Raw genomic sequence first — 11,975 nt, 5'->3', positions numbered from 1 at the left:
GGGGGCGGGGGAAGGGCGGGCGGGAGGGGAGGAGAAAAGAGTGATGTGGAGGAATCTGGCCCTGGAGTCCGGGGGCTGGTTTATCAAATGTAGCAAAGTGCAGGTTGAGAAAGTCAGAATGGACCTTACTTGCCTTCGACGACGGTAGCAAACTTTTTGTTGCTACGAGGGATCTCAGCCCCACAATATTTCACTTTAAAGAGAAATGGAAACAACTCTTTGATCTCGGGATTCTCAGGGGGTGCCACGGGAAGGGGTGGGGGAGAGGGGAAGGGGAGAGGAGCGGTGGGGAAGGTGGGGGGAGGTCGGGGCGATCAAAAATAAAAGAACAGCGACCATGGGAGGGATGTGGGGAGAGGATGGGGGACACAGGCGGCAGAGAACAAGAGGCGTGTCAGAAACACTGAGGGGGAGCGTGCGTGTGCGTGTGCATGTGCATGTGTGCGTGTCCGAGTCTCCCTCTCTGTCTCTCTCCACACGGATTCGGATTCGTGGATTCGTAGGTACGTTACGTGTGTGCCTGCTCTCTGGGTTGCTGGAGGAGGTTGGGAAAGGGAGACGGGAGAGGGAAAGGAGGGAGGGAGAGGGCCACCCCCAGCCCGGCCCCTGGCTGGCTCAACTCCATCGGTCCGTCTGGGAGGGGGCCGGGGGGTCTTGCAGGAGCAGAGTCTCACCCGTGCAGGTTGGGGGATGGAATGGAGGGAAGGGGAGGAACAGGTGGGGGGACAGGGAGAGGCAGGGGCAGGGGGAGGGCAGGGGGAAGGCAGTACCTCAGTGATGCCGAAGGGGATGTTGCCCACATAGAGGCGCCGGGCCTGTCTGGTCATCTGGCTACCGACCACGGGCACCGGCGTCGGGGTCACAGCCAGACCGTCAGGGGTCATGGTGGGGAGAAGGGCGGTGGCTGGAATCTGCCCGGCAGCTTCAAAAGGAAGAGACGGGGATTAGAGGACGTCAGGGCGCCCGTGGACCAGCTCAGCAGCAGTGCCCTCCCAGACATGGGCAACCACCGCCTCTGCGAAACCAGTCTGTTGACAGCTTCACCCCTGCTGTCAACTTCAACAGTAGGGGCTGCTGTCAAGGGGCTTCAAAAGGCAGAAGCCAGAAAACCCAGGGTGCAAACCCCATCGGTCACCCCCCAAAACCGAGGCTCTGCTTCCTGACCACCCCAGTATACAACCACTCCAGCTCACGAGAGGGTGAGGGGGCCAGAGGACCAGCGGGTGCGGGGCGGCAGCCGGAGCCTACCTTGCATGGCCTTGTACTGCATGGGGGTGATGTGCTCGAAGCCGGGCGGTGGCACGTCCCAATATTTACGGACCTTCTTCTTCTTCTCGTGGCGGGGGGAACGACTGGGGGAGGGGGGAGGGGAGAGCGGGGCAGGGCGACCTCAGTCTGACCAAAGGTGGGCCTGCAAGTCCCCCCAGGTTCCCCTCGGCTCCCCCGCCCAGCTCGGCTCTCTCCAGGAGGGAGAGGATCCGGGTCAGGGCCGTGCCCAGGCCCGGGGAGGGTGCTATTGCAAGGCAGGTGGGCTCTTCCCAGTGCTCGGGCCGGGGCTGGACGAGGACAGGGGAGGGTGCACAGCGGGGGGGGGGAGGCGAAGGGAACGGACGTCAGGGTGGAAGGGGCAGGAAGAGAAGCTCACATCAATCCACCGTGCTCCTCTTTAGCGCCTCTGGTCAAAGGTTTGCTGGGGGGTGGGAGGGAAAGGTGTGGGGAGGGGTGACTGGGGACCCTCGTCTTCCCCACACACCACACTCCCCAAGGCCGCTGAGCCCAGGGCTGGGGCAGGGCCGAGGTGAACAAGCAGCGAGCAAAGCCCCTCGGCCCTGCCACTTCCCCCACGCCCCCCACCCCCAAGCAAGAGGAAGGGCCAGACAGACCACTTTCTAGCTGGAGAGACTGAGGTGGGAGGAGGCAGGACTTCCACCTATCCCGCCCTTCCTCACCCAAGGGGCAGAGAGGACAGAGGGGAGCCTGGGGAGGGAAGAGGCGTTAGAGTGGAAACCGCCGTCCCCCTCCCAGGGCGGCACCCCGGAGACCCGCACAGTGGGCACAAGAGGGCCGGGAAGGGGAGGGAGCCCCTCACCAAGGGACAGACAGAGCGGCTCCCTGTCACCAGACTCGCCTTGGACATAGAGAACCTGCTGCACCAGCGACCCAGCATAAACTGAAGGAAACCCCAGGAACAGTGAAGAAACTGATTCAGACAGATGAGCAGCAGCGCCTCCCCCAGGTCCACGCGGAGAGGAGCCCCGGAGCCCGGGACGCAGCCGCCCGCTCCCCGCCCTGGTACCTTCGGCGCCGCCTGTCCCGGGAGGCGCTGCGCTGGTCCCGGTTGCGCCGGTCCCGGCTGCGGCTGCGGCGCTTGCGGTCCCGGCTTCGAGAGCGGCTGTGGCTGCGCTTCCGGTGCCGGTTCTCCTTGTCACGCTCTGGGCAAGGCGGGGGAGAGGATGAGCTGAGGGAGGCCACGGCCCGGCCCACCCACGCACTGGTGGCTTCGCCCCAGCCCCAGGGAGGCCACCCCCACGGGGAAGGGGCTTGATGGAGGAAGGGAGAGCAGGCTTCCTAGGTCCACACGCGAGTCCAAAGACCCTCGGGACCGGGGCGGGAGCTGGTTACCTGAGGGGACAGGGCCTGGAAGTGCCCCCGGGGTGTAAGGTACCTGAGGATGCTCAGGAGGAGCTGGGGAGCCAGAGAAGACAGAGGAGGCTGGCTCCTGGTCCCCCTCGAGGGCTGAGGGGCCTGACCCCAGGGTCGTCCCTGAGAGGGGCAGGGCTAGAGGCTGGGGAATCAAGAGACCCAATGATGTTTTCCTGAAGGGACCCAGCAACCCCTCAGGAGACCTCCTCAACCAGCTGGCCCCCACAGCCCCACCATCAGGCCCCCGGGTCAGGTGCCAGGCAGGACCCGCTTCACCGAGAAGCAGGGAAACCCAACCCATCCCCACCCCACCAGCTGAACAATGCAGGACACCCTCCTCCAGGAAGGCGCGTCTTTCAGAATCTGGGTGGGGGGGAGGTGCCCGCCCACTATCCCCCATTCCCACACTCCCTCAGAGCCAAGGACAGCAGGAGCTGGGGTGGGGGCTTTCTCCAGAGTTCTCCTTGGCGCCTTCAACCTCCCCCCACTCACCTCGGGGGCGGCGCCTAGGAACAGAGCACAGCCTTGCCAGCAAGGCACAGAAACCTCGGCTCCCAACAGACCTCTCCCCTTCTGAAAGAGGTGCAGTTCCTGCACCACGCTGTTTGTACTCTATTTCCTCGGTTCGAAGATGCCACTGATTCCTCAACTATCCTCGACTACCCCTCAAACACGTGTTAACTTTACCACGTGTCTGGGGACGGGGCTGGGGGGCGGGGGGGGGGAATGGAGATAATAAGAGAATGCCACGGACTTCACTACAACAAGATAAACCTGCACCTTAAAACGAAAAAAACGTTGTAGCAAACGTTGGGATGCCGCCTAAAACCATATCCTGTGCTAGTTTTACTTGCACTCGATCCTTACTGTTACTTTGGGAAGACACTGGGGAGGGGACCTTGCTCACGTAAGAATGAGAAACCTAAGGCTCAGGGAGATCACGTGACTTGCCCATGGCCAAAAAGCATGGAAATGGTGAAGCCTGAATGTGAACCCTGAAACGTCAGCTAAGGCAACTAAGCAGCGGACAGTACTCCTTAAACACTCTGGGGCCTGGAACCACTAACGACAGTGGGATTGCCTCCTCGAAGATGAAAAAACTAAACATAAAAAATAAATTGAAAACTGGCACCTGGAGAGGACAGAAGGGAACGGGCAAGCAGTGTGAAGCCAGAGGTAAGCACAGAGTCATGGCCCTGGGCCCGGGGAGGAGCCCTGGCCAGAGGCTTTGGGCCTCTGGCTCCACACTTGTGAGATGGGCAGGCTGCGAGCAGGAGACCCTCTCCTGCGGCTTAGGCTCTAAAACAGACAAGCAGGGAGAGAGCGACGAACACAGAGGAAGCAGTGGCACCTGCTGGGTGCCTGGGACACAGAAAAGGAAATTAATTCCCTGAAGACGCAGACTGACACTTGGAGGAAGCGGGACCGCAGAGACAAAGACCCACAGGCACAAAGACCCACGGGCAGAGCAACACATGGGCAAAGCTCCCCCCTGAGGCAAGAGTAGCGCCCGCCCCCAACACACCCACTGATACAGCACGGATCAGACCAGAAAAGGGAGCTACGGTTGCTCAAATGCTGTGGCCACCTTGTTGTGGGAACAACTCCACCAACCCAAGGGACGTGCCCCGGCTGAGGGCCTGGCCTCCCAGTACCAGTGGGGACACCCAGGGAGAAAGCAGGCAGCACACCTGCAAGTACCCCAAGGAAGGCTCCACCAGCTCCACTTGGCTTTCCAGCCTAGTGGAACATGGCTTTGCAGCCAGGCAGACTCAGGATCGGTTTCAGCTTTTCTGCATAAAACCGTGCAACAGCAACCAAGCCTTTAAACCTCATTTCTCTCTTCTTTAAATGAGACTCATGCTTACCACCAGGTGTGGGACCTGGCAGAAGGACATTTGGAAAGCAACTTTCCCTGCCCTTCCCCATCTCTAACACCATCTCTGAGTGAGCTGAAAACCTGCCTCTGTACTTCCTCCCTAAGTAAGAAATTACACTAGGAATTATTTCACAATAAAAAATATCACTAATTGGGCACTTAACGTATGCCAACCCCCATGCCACACACTTTACATATGTTGCCCCGTTTAATCTCAGTTCTGCCTCTGATCAGCTGAAACGTGGGAAAGTTTTTACTTTCTGAGCGTGTTTCCTCCTCCGCAAAGGGCAGGAAATCCCTTCAGCCTCATAGGGCTGTTACAAGATCCACTTAGAAAAACCGTGCAGCAGAGCTTAGCAAAGTGCCTGACACATGCTCAAAGTTTACCTGCAACTATCATTCCTATCATCCCTGTTTATTCCAACATCCCAACGACAAAAACAAACAAAAAAGGTCATCCTACACACACACAAAAAATAAGCACACAGCTACTGATCAATGAAATAGGTACTAGAATCCAGATCTGCTCACCTCCAAAGCCTGTGCTGTAAAGCGGTACATCATGTACGTACAGACACCCCGTGGGCACCCCGAAACGTGACTTGTCTCCTAATCCAGCCACCCCCTACCCCACTCTAGGCTGGGCCGAAAGGGGAATCCTAGCGCCCCATGGGGCCCTCCGAATACGGGCAACTTAAGCCTCAAACCTACCACATTCCCTCGGCCTAAACTTACTCTCAAATCGGAAAAAGACAAGAGAAACCTGTTAACTATCTAACGCCTCTTTCAGTGCTAACGTTCTTGGGGTCCCCAAAGTAATCAGCATTACCACGGCCCCGTGCTTGGACTCGGCGTCACCCGAGGGGGACGTGCCTCCCACCCTCCCGACTGAACCAGGTCCCCCTACTCGCTCAGCCTCAGTCTCCTCCCCTCCACGCTGAGATTTACGAGGCTGAGTCTAGGTGTCCCGAGCTGCGATCCTACAGGACGAAGGGTTTGTCTCTCTAGCTAGAGGAGCGATGGGACGCAAACATTCCGCACTGTGATCGCCGGGAGAGCCAGAGCCCCGAAGAAGGGGTACAGGCGTGCGGGAGGAACACAGAGCACGCACAATGCGGCCTCTTCCACAAGCGCCGACCCTGGCGCCCCACGGCAGCGGCCAGGCGTGACACCGGCGGCCGGTCCGCAGGACTAGGCGCAAAGGGCGGCGGTGCTACAAGCGCCCCCCCCGGCGCGGCCCGGCCCGCGCCCACGTGAAGAAGGGCCCACAACGGCCATTTTGGAACAAAGGGGGCGTGGAGACCCGGGCCGCGGGCCCGGCCGGAAGCGGAAGTGCCAAGGCAGCGGGAGAAAAGGAGGGGTGGCGAGACCGAATCTATATAATCTCCTTTCCAGATTAAAAAAACCTAAGTCCCCGAGGGGACACCCGGAGAGCCTGGCGAGCCCGCCGCGCGTGCCGGGGACCACGTGGGGCGCGGAAAAAGGAGCGCATGCGTCCGGGCCTGCGCCCGCCGCTCCCTCCCCTCCCCTCATGCGCGGTGGCACGCCGGGAGGTCACGTGAACGGGGCGCGCGCCGCGGGACTTGGTGGGGGGGGGGGCGCCGCGCGGCCCTGAGAGGAGGGGGAAGCAAGGAGGAAAATGGCGGGGGACACGGAGGGAAGCCAAGAGTCGCCCCGCCCGCCGTCCCGCGCCCCCGGCGCCCTCACCTTGCTTATTCTCGTTGAGCTGTCGCTCGAACTCGTCGAAGTCCGACATGCTGAGGCGGCCGCGTAGGGCCCTGTGCAGCTCTCGCCTCGCCTTGCCGCGCGCCCGCTCCGGCCGCTTCGGCTACTTCCGCTGCTTGCTTCGGCTACTTCCGGCCGCCGCCGGCGCTCCACCGCCTCCTACCTAATCAAGCCCGGGCCGCCCGCCCCGCCCCGGCTCCGCCCCTCTCCCCGCCTGCGCGCCCGCGAGGTGCCCCTCCCCCCTCGGGCCTGGCTCCGAAACGCGTCGGCTATTTCCGGACCGTAGACGAAAGCCTCGGGAGCAGCAGCTACGGCTGCTTCCGAAAACACCCGAAGCGATGGTTTCGCCGCCTTCCCAGGTTTTCGTAACTTTTCGGATATTAGCTCTTCAACGTTCGGATGTTTCCGTAGATCCTCGCGTTCCTCTGCACCCAGCCCCCTCTAAGAATTCGGCTTCTTCCGAAAATTCAAATTGGCCCAGTCTTTGACTGCTTGCGCAGATTCTCCCCGCTCTTCTCCGCCGGCCCTGTCCAAGCAATCGGCTACTTCCGACAATCCTAACCGTCCAGGACTTCGTCACTTTCCGAAGGTTTCCGGAGTTCGCCCTCGGACCCAGCCAGAGATTAAGCTCGTTTCCAAACTTCGGCTCTTTCCGGAGATTCCAGGAGCACCCTCCTCCCCTCTCGGAGAACTTCGGCTCCTTCCGCCACCGCTTCGGGAAGGCTTCACTCACGGGAGGCAGCTTCGACTTTTTCCGTCGGCACTTCGGCTCCTTCCGGCTCCGGGAACCGAAAAGGGAGGGAGGACAGAGGAGAGGTGGGTCAGGGGAAGGGAAACGGAAAAGGGGCAGGGTCCCGGCTCTCGGAACCTGGCTCTCCGGGTGGGGAAAGGGGAGGAAAAGAAGGGCTGATCTTGCGGAGGGCCTAAGAAGGTTGCGCGAGACAAAATCAGCCAGCGGGGTGAAGGGTGCGCGCGGCCGCTGCGGAGCGTTGCCAGAGCGGCTTTGTGCGCTTGCGCAAGGGGGAAGAGGCGGGGCGCGAGGTGGGCTTCTGCGCCTGCGTAGAAGCCGGTCTGAGGCGAGGTTTCTCAGCTGTTCCGGAAGGGGGCCCGCTTCCCGAGCCCCCAGAGCGCGTGCGCGAGTCTTTCCCTTCCTCCAGGGAAGGTACTGCATTCCCGACCGTTAAGCAAGGCCGCCCTCTCCTGGTTGCCGTGGCAACCGCACAAGCGCGCGGCCCCCCCACCCCCCCCAGCGCGCGGCCCCCCCCCCCCCCCACCACCACCACCACCACCACACTGCCGTGCAGGCGCAGCAGGCGACGTAGCGGACACTTCCGGGAGGCCGATAATTTCGCTTTACCGCCTCCTGGCGGAAGCCTACGCTCAGAGATTCCCCGTTCCCCTCGTTGGCCGCCTCCGCCAGAGGTTTGAGTCCCGCCTCCTGCCGCCGTGCCTCTAGTCCAAGTAGCCCAGCGGGTAGTGCTCACGCCTTTTTTCCGGAGCTCTGCCCCAGGGCACAGCTCCTTCTCCCCTCCCACCCCTGCCCCCGGGGAGCTAATCACACCCTGTCTCCCCAACCTCCCCGTTTCCCGCCTGACTGTTCGTGCCCCGGAACCCCTCAGAGCCTCCGTCACCGTCTTCGCGGCAACGGCCACCCCCTCCCAGGAAAAGGCCAGGGCCTAGTTTATTCCAAATTTTATCATCTCTTTTTAATTTAAATTCTCTTAATAACTCTCTGTCTCACGTGGACTCGGAGCGGTCCCGGAACTCGGTTGGGGAGCTCCTTGCAGGGCGGGCAGGTGGGCCAGCCTCTCCTCGGGGCTGGGGGCGGCAACGGGGTATGTACAGTGCCCTCGCCCCGCAGTCCCGCAGTTTTCCCAGGAGCAAGGGCCGGGTGACGGCAGGACGGTGCCGCTCAGGTGGGAGGGGGTGCCAGTGTTTAGGAAAGGGCAGAAACCGGCCCCTGGACAGTAGTTCTTGGACCGCCCCCACCCCAGTAAATGCGGAGGAGGGGGAGGATGCTAGGAATGAGAGAGGCAAAGGGGCGGATCAGGGGACCCGGGGAGGGGGTGGCGGTCCGCAGGAGGGTCCACCACTCCTACACACGCTTGACCAGTGCCGGGAGGGCGGAGGGGGAGGGAAAGAGGGGCCGGGGGCGTGTCCCGGGCCAGGTGGGGCGGGATCACCGCTTGAAGCGGTAAGTGATGGGAAGCAGCAGCTTGCTCTTCTTGAGGGCCTGCACCTTCTTGAGGGTCTCATCGTCCAGGGCCAGGAAGCAGCGGCGCGAGTACTCGAGCAGACGCTCCTTGGAGGGGTCGAACTCGCCCACCTCCGCCAGCTTCTCGGGGGCCACGATCAGCAGCTCCGCGATGGGCGTGGTCAGCGCCACCGTGTTGCGGTCCACTCGGTGGTGCTCGAAGGCCCGAGACATGCTCTTCAGCTTCTGGAAGGTGCCCAGGATCTTCTTGTAGCGGCAGAGCACACCGTCGGCGTCCTTCACTGCAGGGCCGAGGGGAGAGAGCGAGAGAGAGGCATTGGGGGGCGGGGGGGGGCAGAGAGAGGAAGTGGGAAGGGGAAGCCGGAAGATCAGGAGAACAAAACAGAGAACGAGGAAAAGCAGCGGGAGTTACAAGAGGCGGAAGAAATGGAGACAGAAGTCGGACCAGAGGAAAAGCAGAGAAGGCAAGCCCAGGGAGGGGGATGAGGAGGAAAAATGAAGGCGGGAGTGGGTTCAAGGGTGGAGTTCCCAGCCCACCTGGGCCATCGCCCCCTCCCCTGATACTGACAGGATCCCGAGGCTCAGGAAGGTCAAGCCCCAGGCGGCTGTGAGGGTGGACACAGATTGTAAACCAGGAGCACACGTGGAGGCCGGGACAGACAACCAGGTCTGGTCTGTTTGCTGATGGGGAGACCAAGGCTTGGGAGGACAAGGGGGAGCTCCTTGGAGGTCACACAGCAAGTCCCCGGCCCAGAGCCCCAGAGACCCCCCCCACCCCCTGTGCCTCGCTTACCCCGCTGCCTCTCCCGGGCCTTGGGCTTCCCGAAGCGCCTCCGGCCAGTGCCCCCTTTCTGCTTCTGCCTCTTCCTCTCCCCGTTACTGCCTTGTGCAGATGCTCCGCTGAGCGAGGAGGCAGCCGACTCGGGGTCTGAGGCCTCGCCCCCAGCCCCGCCTCTGCCGTCACCCTCAACCCGCCGGGGCCCAGGCTTCAGCCGGCAGTGGTCCTCTGGAGAGGTGAGAGGAGACACGCGCATGCGTGAACTTCAGGCGCAGGAGGGAGGAGGAGTCGGCCAGGTGGGGGACAGCACGTCACACGGGTCCCCAGGAAGGGGTCCCCAAGGAGGGGACAGGCAGGAAGTGTGCACTACAGATGCTGAAGTTCCACAAGCAGCTGGGATTTGGGTACAGAGACCCCACATCTCTGTGGGGTGGGGCCTGGGCTGAGGATGCTCACTCCTCAACTTGGTGGCGAGGGGTCCAGTGGACCAAGACAGTCCCGGGGACCTCGGGAGAGTCTGTGACTTCATGGGGTTCCCACGGTGGAGGAGGGGTGTCCTGGGGACCCAGTGAGGCCTCTATAAGCGGGGAGGCAGGCAAGGCCTGGGTGGGGGGTGGGAGTTCAGAGCCGGAGGGAAACCTTAGTCTCTGGGTCTAGTGTGCTGGGAAAGGCAGGCGCCCACCCTCACCCAGACAGAGGAAGCGGGGGTGGGGGGGTGTTCTGATGCAGGGTCCTCGGAAGGGTGGGTTTGCAGGTCCAGTGTTGGGGTTCCCACCGAGTAAATCCAGAAGCCCCTGGGCCTGACCATCCTTGGTAGGTTCCCGTCAGCATGGGTGGATGGTGGGAGGCCCCAGCAACCCAGGCTAGAGGTGGCTCAAGAGCCGAGGGGTCCTCAGTAAAGTAGGTGTTGAAAAAACACAGGCCCCTTGCCCAGACTTTCAGCTGACTTCACAGAGAGGGAAGCGGAAGCTTTTGAGGGAGCCAGCCTGGGGCTGAACGGCAGGAAGGGGAGAGGAGAGGCTGGATCCACCAAAACGCAGCTAAAGATGTGTCAGAGAAAAGCCTTATAAGGGAAGGAGATGGGGCAGTGTTCAGAATACGTGGACGAGCAGGGCACAGCGTCCTGTCCGTCAGCAGAAGGACTCAAGCAGGAAGGAAGCTGGGCTTGGAGTCCCAGATGGCCACAGGTGCAAGGAGCGGACAAAAATGACAGGTCCCCCTGTGCCACCAGAGGATGAGTGTGGGTGAGAAGGGTCCTGTGTCCCTGAGGAGGGCGAAGCTGGGTGCCGGGACCTAGGAGGGAGATGGGGAGGGGACTGGCGGCCTCACCTGCATCCATGCGGGCAGAGGAGATGAACTTGTCCAGCTGACACCGCAAGAAGTCCCTCTCCTCCTCCAGATCCTCAATGCGCTTCTGCAGCCATGAGTTCCTCTCCAGGGCCATGTGCAGCTGGGCCCTGACACCGTTCATCAGGGCCACAGTCGGGGACGCAGCCTCCGGAGGCTCTAGGGACAGCAGAGGACCCTGGTCGACCCCAGGCCTCAGGGCCCTGCACCCCCGCCTGACTCAAGTCCCCCTTCAACCAACTCACCCTCGAAGTTTCCCTGAGAGGGGCTCAGACTGTAAAAGATCTGTGAGTCTAGGTGGGGCGTCTCGTCGAAGGGGATGGAAATCTCGAAGGCCTCATTGTCCTTCTTCACTGGAAAAAAGAGGCCGGGGTCACCCCAGGGAAGTCCCAAGGAGCCTCGGACCAGCCTCCGACCACGCAGCCCTGGAGAGAAAAGGGCAGGGACAACGGGCAGCAGCTGTGGGGTGGAGCAGGGTCCAGTTCCTCACCTGTCCTCCTCCGGCTAATGTTTCGCTCATTCATGTTGCGGCCTCCTGTGGACCCCAGCAGCTGAGAGCCTCAGGGGCACTGGACAGAAACAGCAGCCACAGATGAAGGAACACAGACGGACTCCTCGGGGACATCCCGGGGGAGCTGGGGCTCACGACTGCGGGAGGGCCAGGACTCCCGGGTCTGATGGAGGAGGGGACCCAGACCCCTCAGGACTGAGGGAGGACCCCTGGGGTTACAAACTCCTAGACTCTAGAGAACGAGGGTGCTGGAAGAAGAAGGACCGGTGGGGTCGACAGAGCAGGCACATCCTGGCCGAAATAGGACAGACCCTCACCACAGGTCGCCTCTGGGCCAAAGAAGTGAGAGGTGCGGGGGAGGGAGAGTGTGCCCCAACTTCCAGGCGCAGGGTGGGGGCCCAAGCCACGAGCCGCGCCTCCCCACCCCCGGGCACCCCACGCACTCGCGTGGGCGATCAAGGCCTGGCACCAGTTGGGGAGCTGGGCGCGTGCGCAGTGCGGGGGAAGGTCGTGAGTGGGGATGCGCCCCCGCCCCCGCCCTTTGTCCCGCGGGTGGGAGGGGGAGCGACCGTGGCAAGTGGTCTCAGCGGGGGATGCACCTGGCCGCAGGTGCCGACGCAGCCAGCACCACCCCCGCGGCCCGCAGGTGCCCGGGGTCGGACTGGCCGGGGCCCCACGCTCACCCACCCGCGCGCGGAATCCGGCCCGAGGACCGACGGCTGCGGCGGCGGCGGCGGCGCCCATGCCCGGCGCCGGGGAGCGTCTGCAAAGAATAACGGGGAGCGGAGGGAAGCGACCGCACACCCGCGGGCGGGGCGGCAGAGGCGGCGAGTCTCGGAGCCGGGCGATGGGAAAGGCAGGGACGCCAGGACCGCCC

At 62.5% G+C, this 11,975-nt stretch overlaps 2 protein-coding genes across 3 annotated transcripts in view; both read right to left on the bottom strand.

Annotated features, from left to right (window-relative positions):
• U2AF2 (U2 small nuclear RNA auxiliary factor 2) overlaps window positions 1-7,262 on the bottom strand; it is a gene marked incomplete at its 3' end in the record, with an annotated part of 13,825 nt that extends 6,563 nt beyond the window's left edge. Inside the window, exons 1-5 of the mRNA XM_028486268.2 lie at window positions 6,230-7,262; window positions 2,297-2,432; window positions 1,646-1,690; window positions 1,249-1,352; window positions 771-922 (exon numbers count right to left, since the gene is read on the bottom strand). Coding sequence (XP_028342069.1) covers window positions 771-922; window positions 1,249-1,352; window positions 1,646-1,690; window positions 2,297-2,432; window positions 6,230-6,278 — 486 coding nt within the window. The remainder of the gene's footprint in view (window positions 1-770; window positions 923-1,248; window positions 1,353-1,645; window positions 1,691-2,296; window positions 2,433-6,229) is intronic.
• A 307-nt stretch (window positions 7,263-7,569) lies between these two features.
• Window positions 7,570-11,875, bottom strand: CCDC106 (coiled-coil domain containing 106). 2 transcript variants are annotated; one of them, XM_024117622.3, is made up of 6 exons: window positions 11,786-11,875; window positions 11,078-11,156; window positions 10,833-10,940; window positions 10,570-10,746; window positions 9,256-9,468; window positions 7,570-8,743 (listed from the first exon to the last, which is right to left on the bottom strand). In XM_024117622.3, the coding sequence occupies exons 2-6, from the start codon at window positions 11,109-11,111 to the stop codon at window positions 8,427-8,429; spliced, it is 849 nt and encodes a 282-aa protein (XP_023973390.1). In that variant the 5' UTR covers window positions 11,112-11,156; window positions 11,786-11,875; the 3' UTR covers window positions 7,570-8,426. The 2 variants fall into 2 exon arrangements, with proteins under 2 accessions (XP_023973390.1, XP_007103285.1); XM_007103223.4 differs by lacking the exon at window positions 11,786-11,875 and having other exon boundaries at window positions 11,078-11,689.
• Window positions 11,876-11,975: the final 100 nt, after the last annotated feature.

This window comes from Physeter macrocephalus, unplaced genomic scaffold (assembly GCF_002837175.3).
Source record: "Physeter macrocephalus isolate SW-GA unplaced genomic scaffold, ASM283717v5 random_772, whole genome shotgun sequence".
Classification (NCBI taxonomy): domain Eukaryota; kingdom Metazoa; phylum Chordata; class Mammalia; order Artiodactyla; family Physeteridae; genus Physeter; species Physeter macrocephalus.
Note: the sequence above shows the minus strand (reverse complement) of the source record. Positions and strands in the feature narration are given on the sequence as shown.

Bases quoted from the DNA above. Each gene is read 5' to 3' on its own strand.
- CCDC106 (XM_024117622.3), bottom strand. From the start codon at position 11,111: ATGAATGAGCGAAACATTAGCCGGAGGAGGACAG. The intron at 10,747-10,832 runs GTGAGTTGGTTG...TGCTGTCCCTAG, and splicing joins CTCTCAGGGAAACTTCGAGG to AGCCTCCGGAGGCTGCGTCC. The intron at 9,469-10,569 runs GTGAGGCCGCCA...TCACCTCTCCAG, and splicing joins CTCTGCCCGCATGGATGCAG to AGGACCACTGCCGGCTGAAG.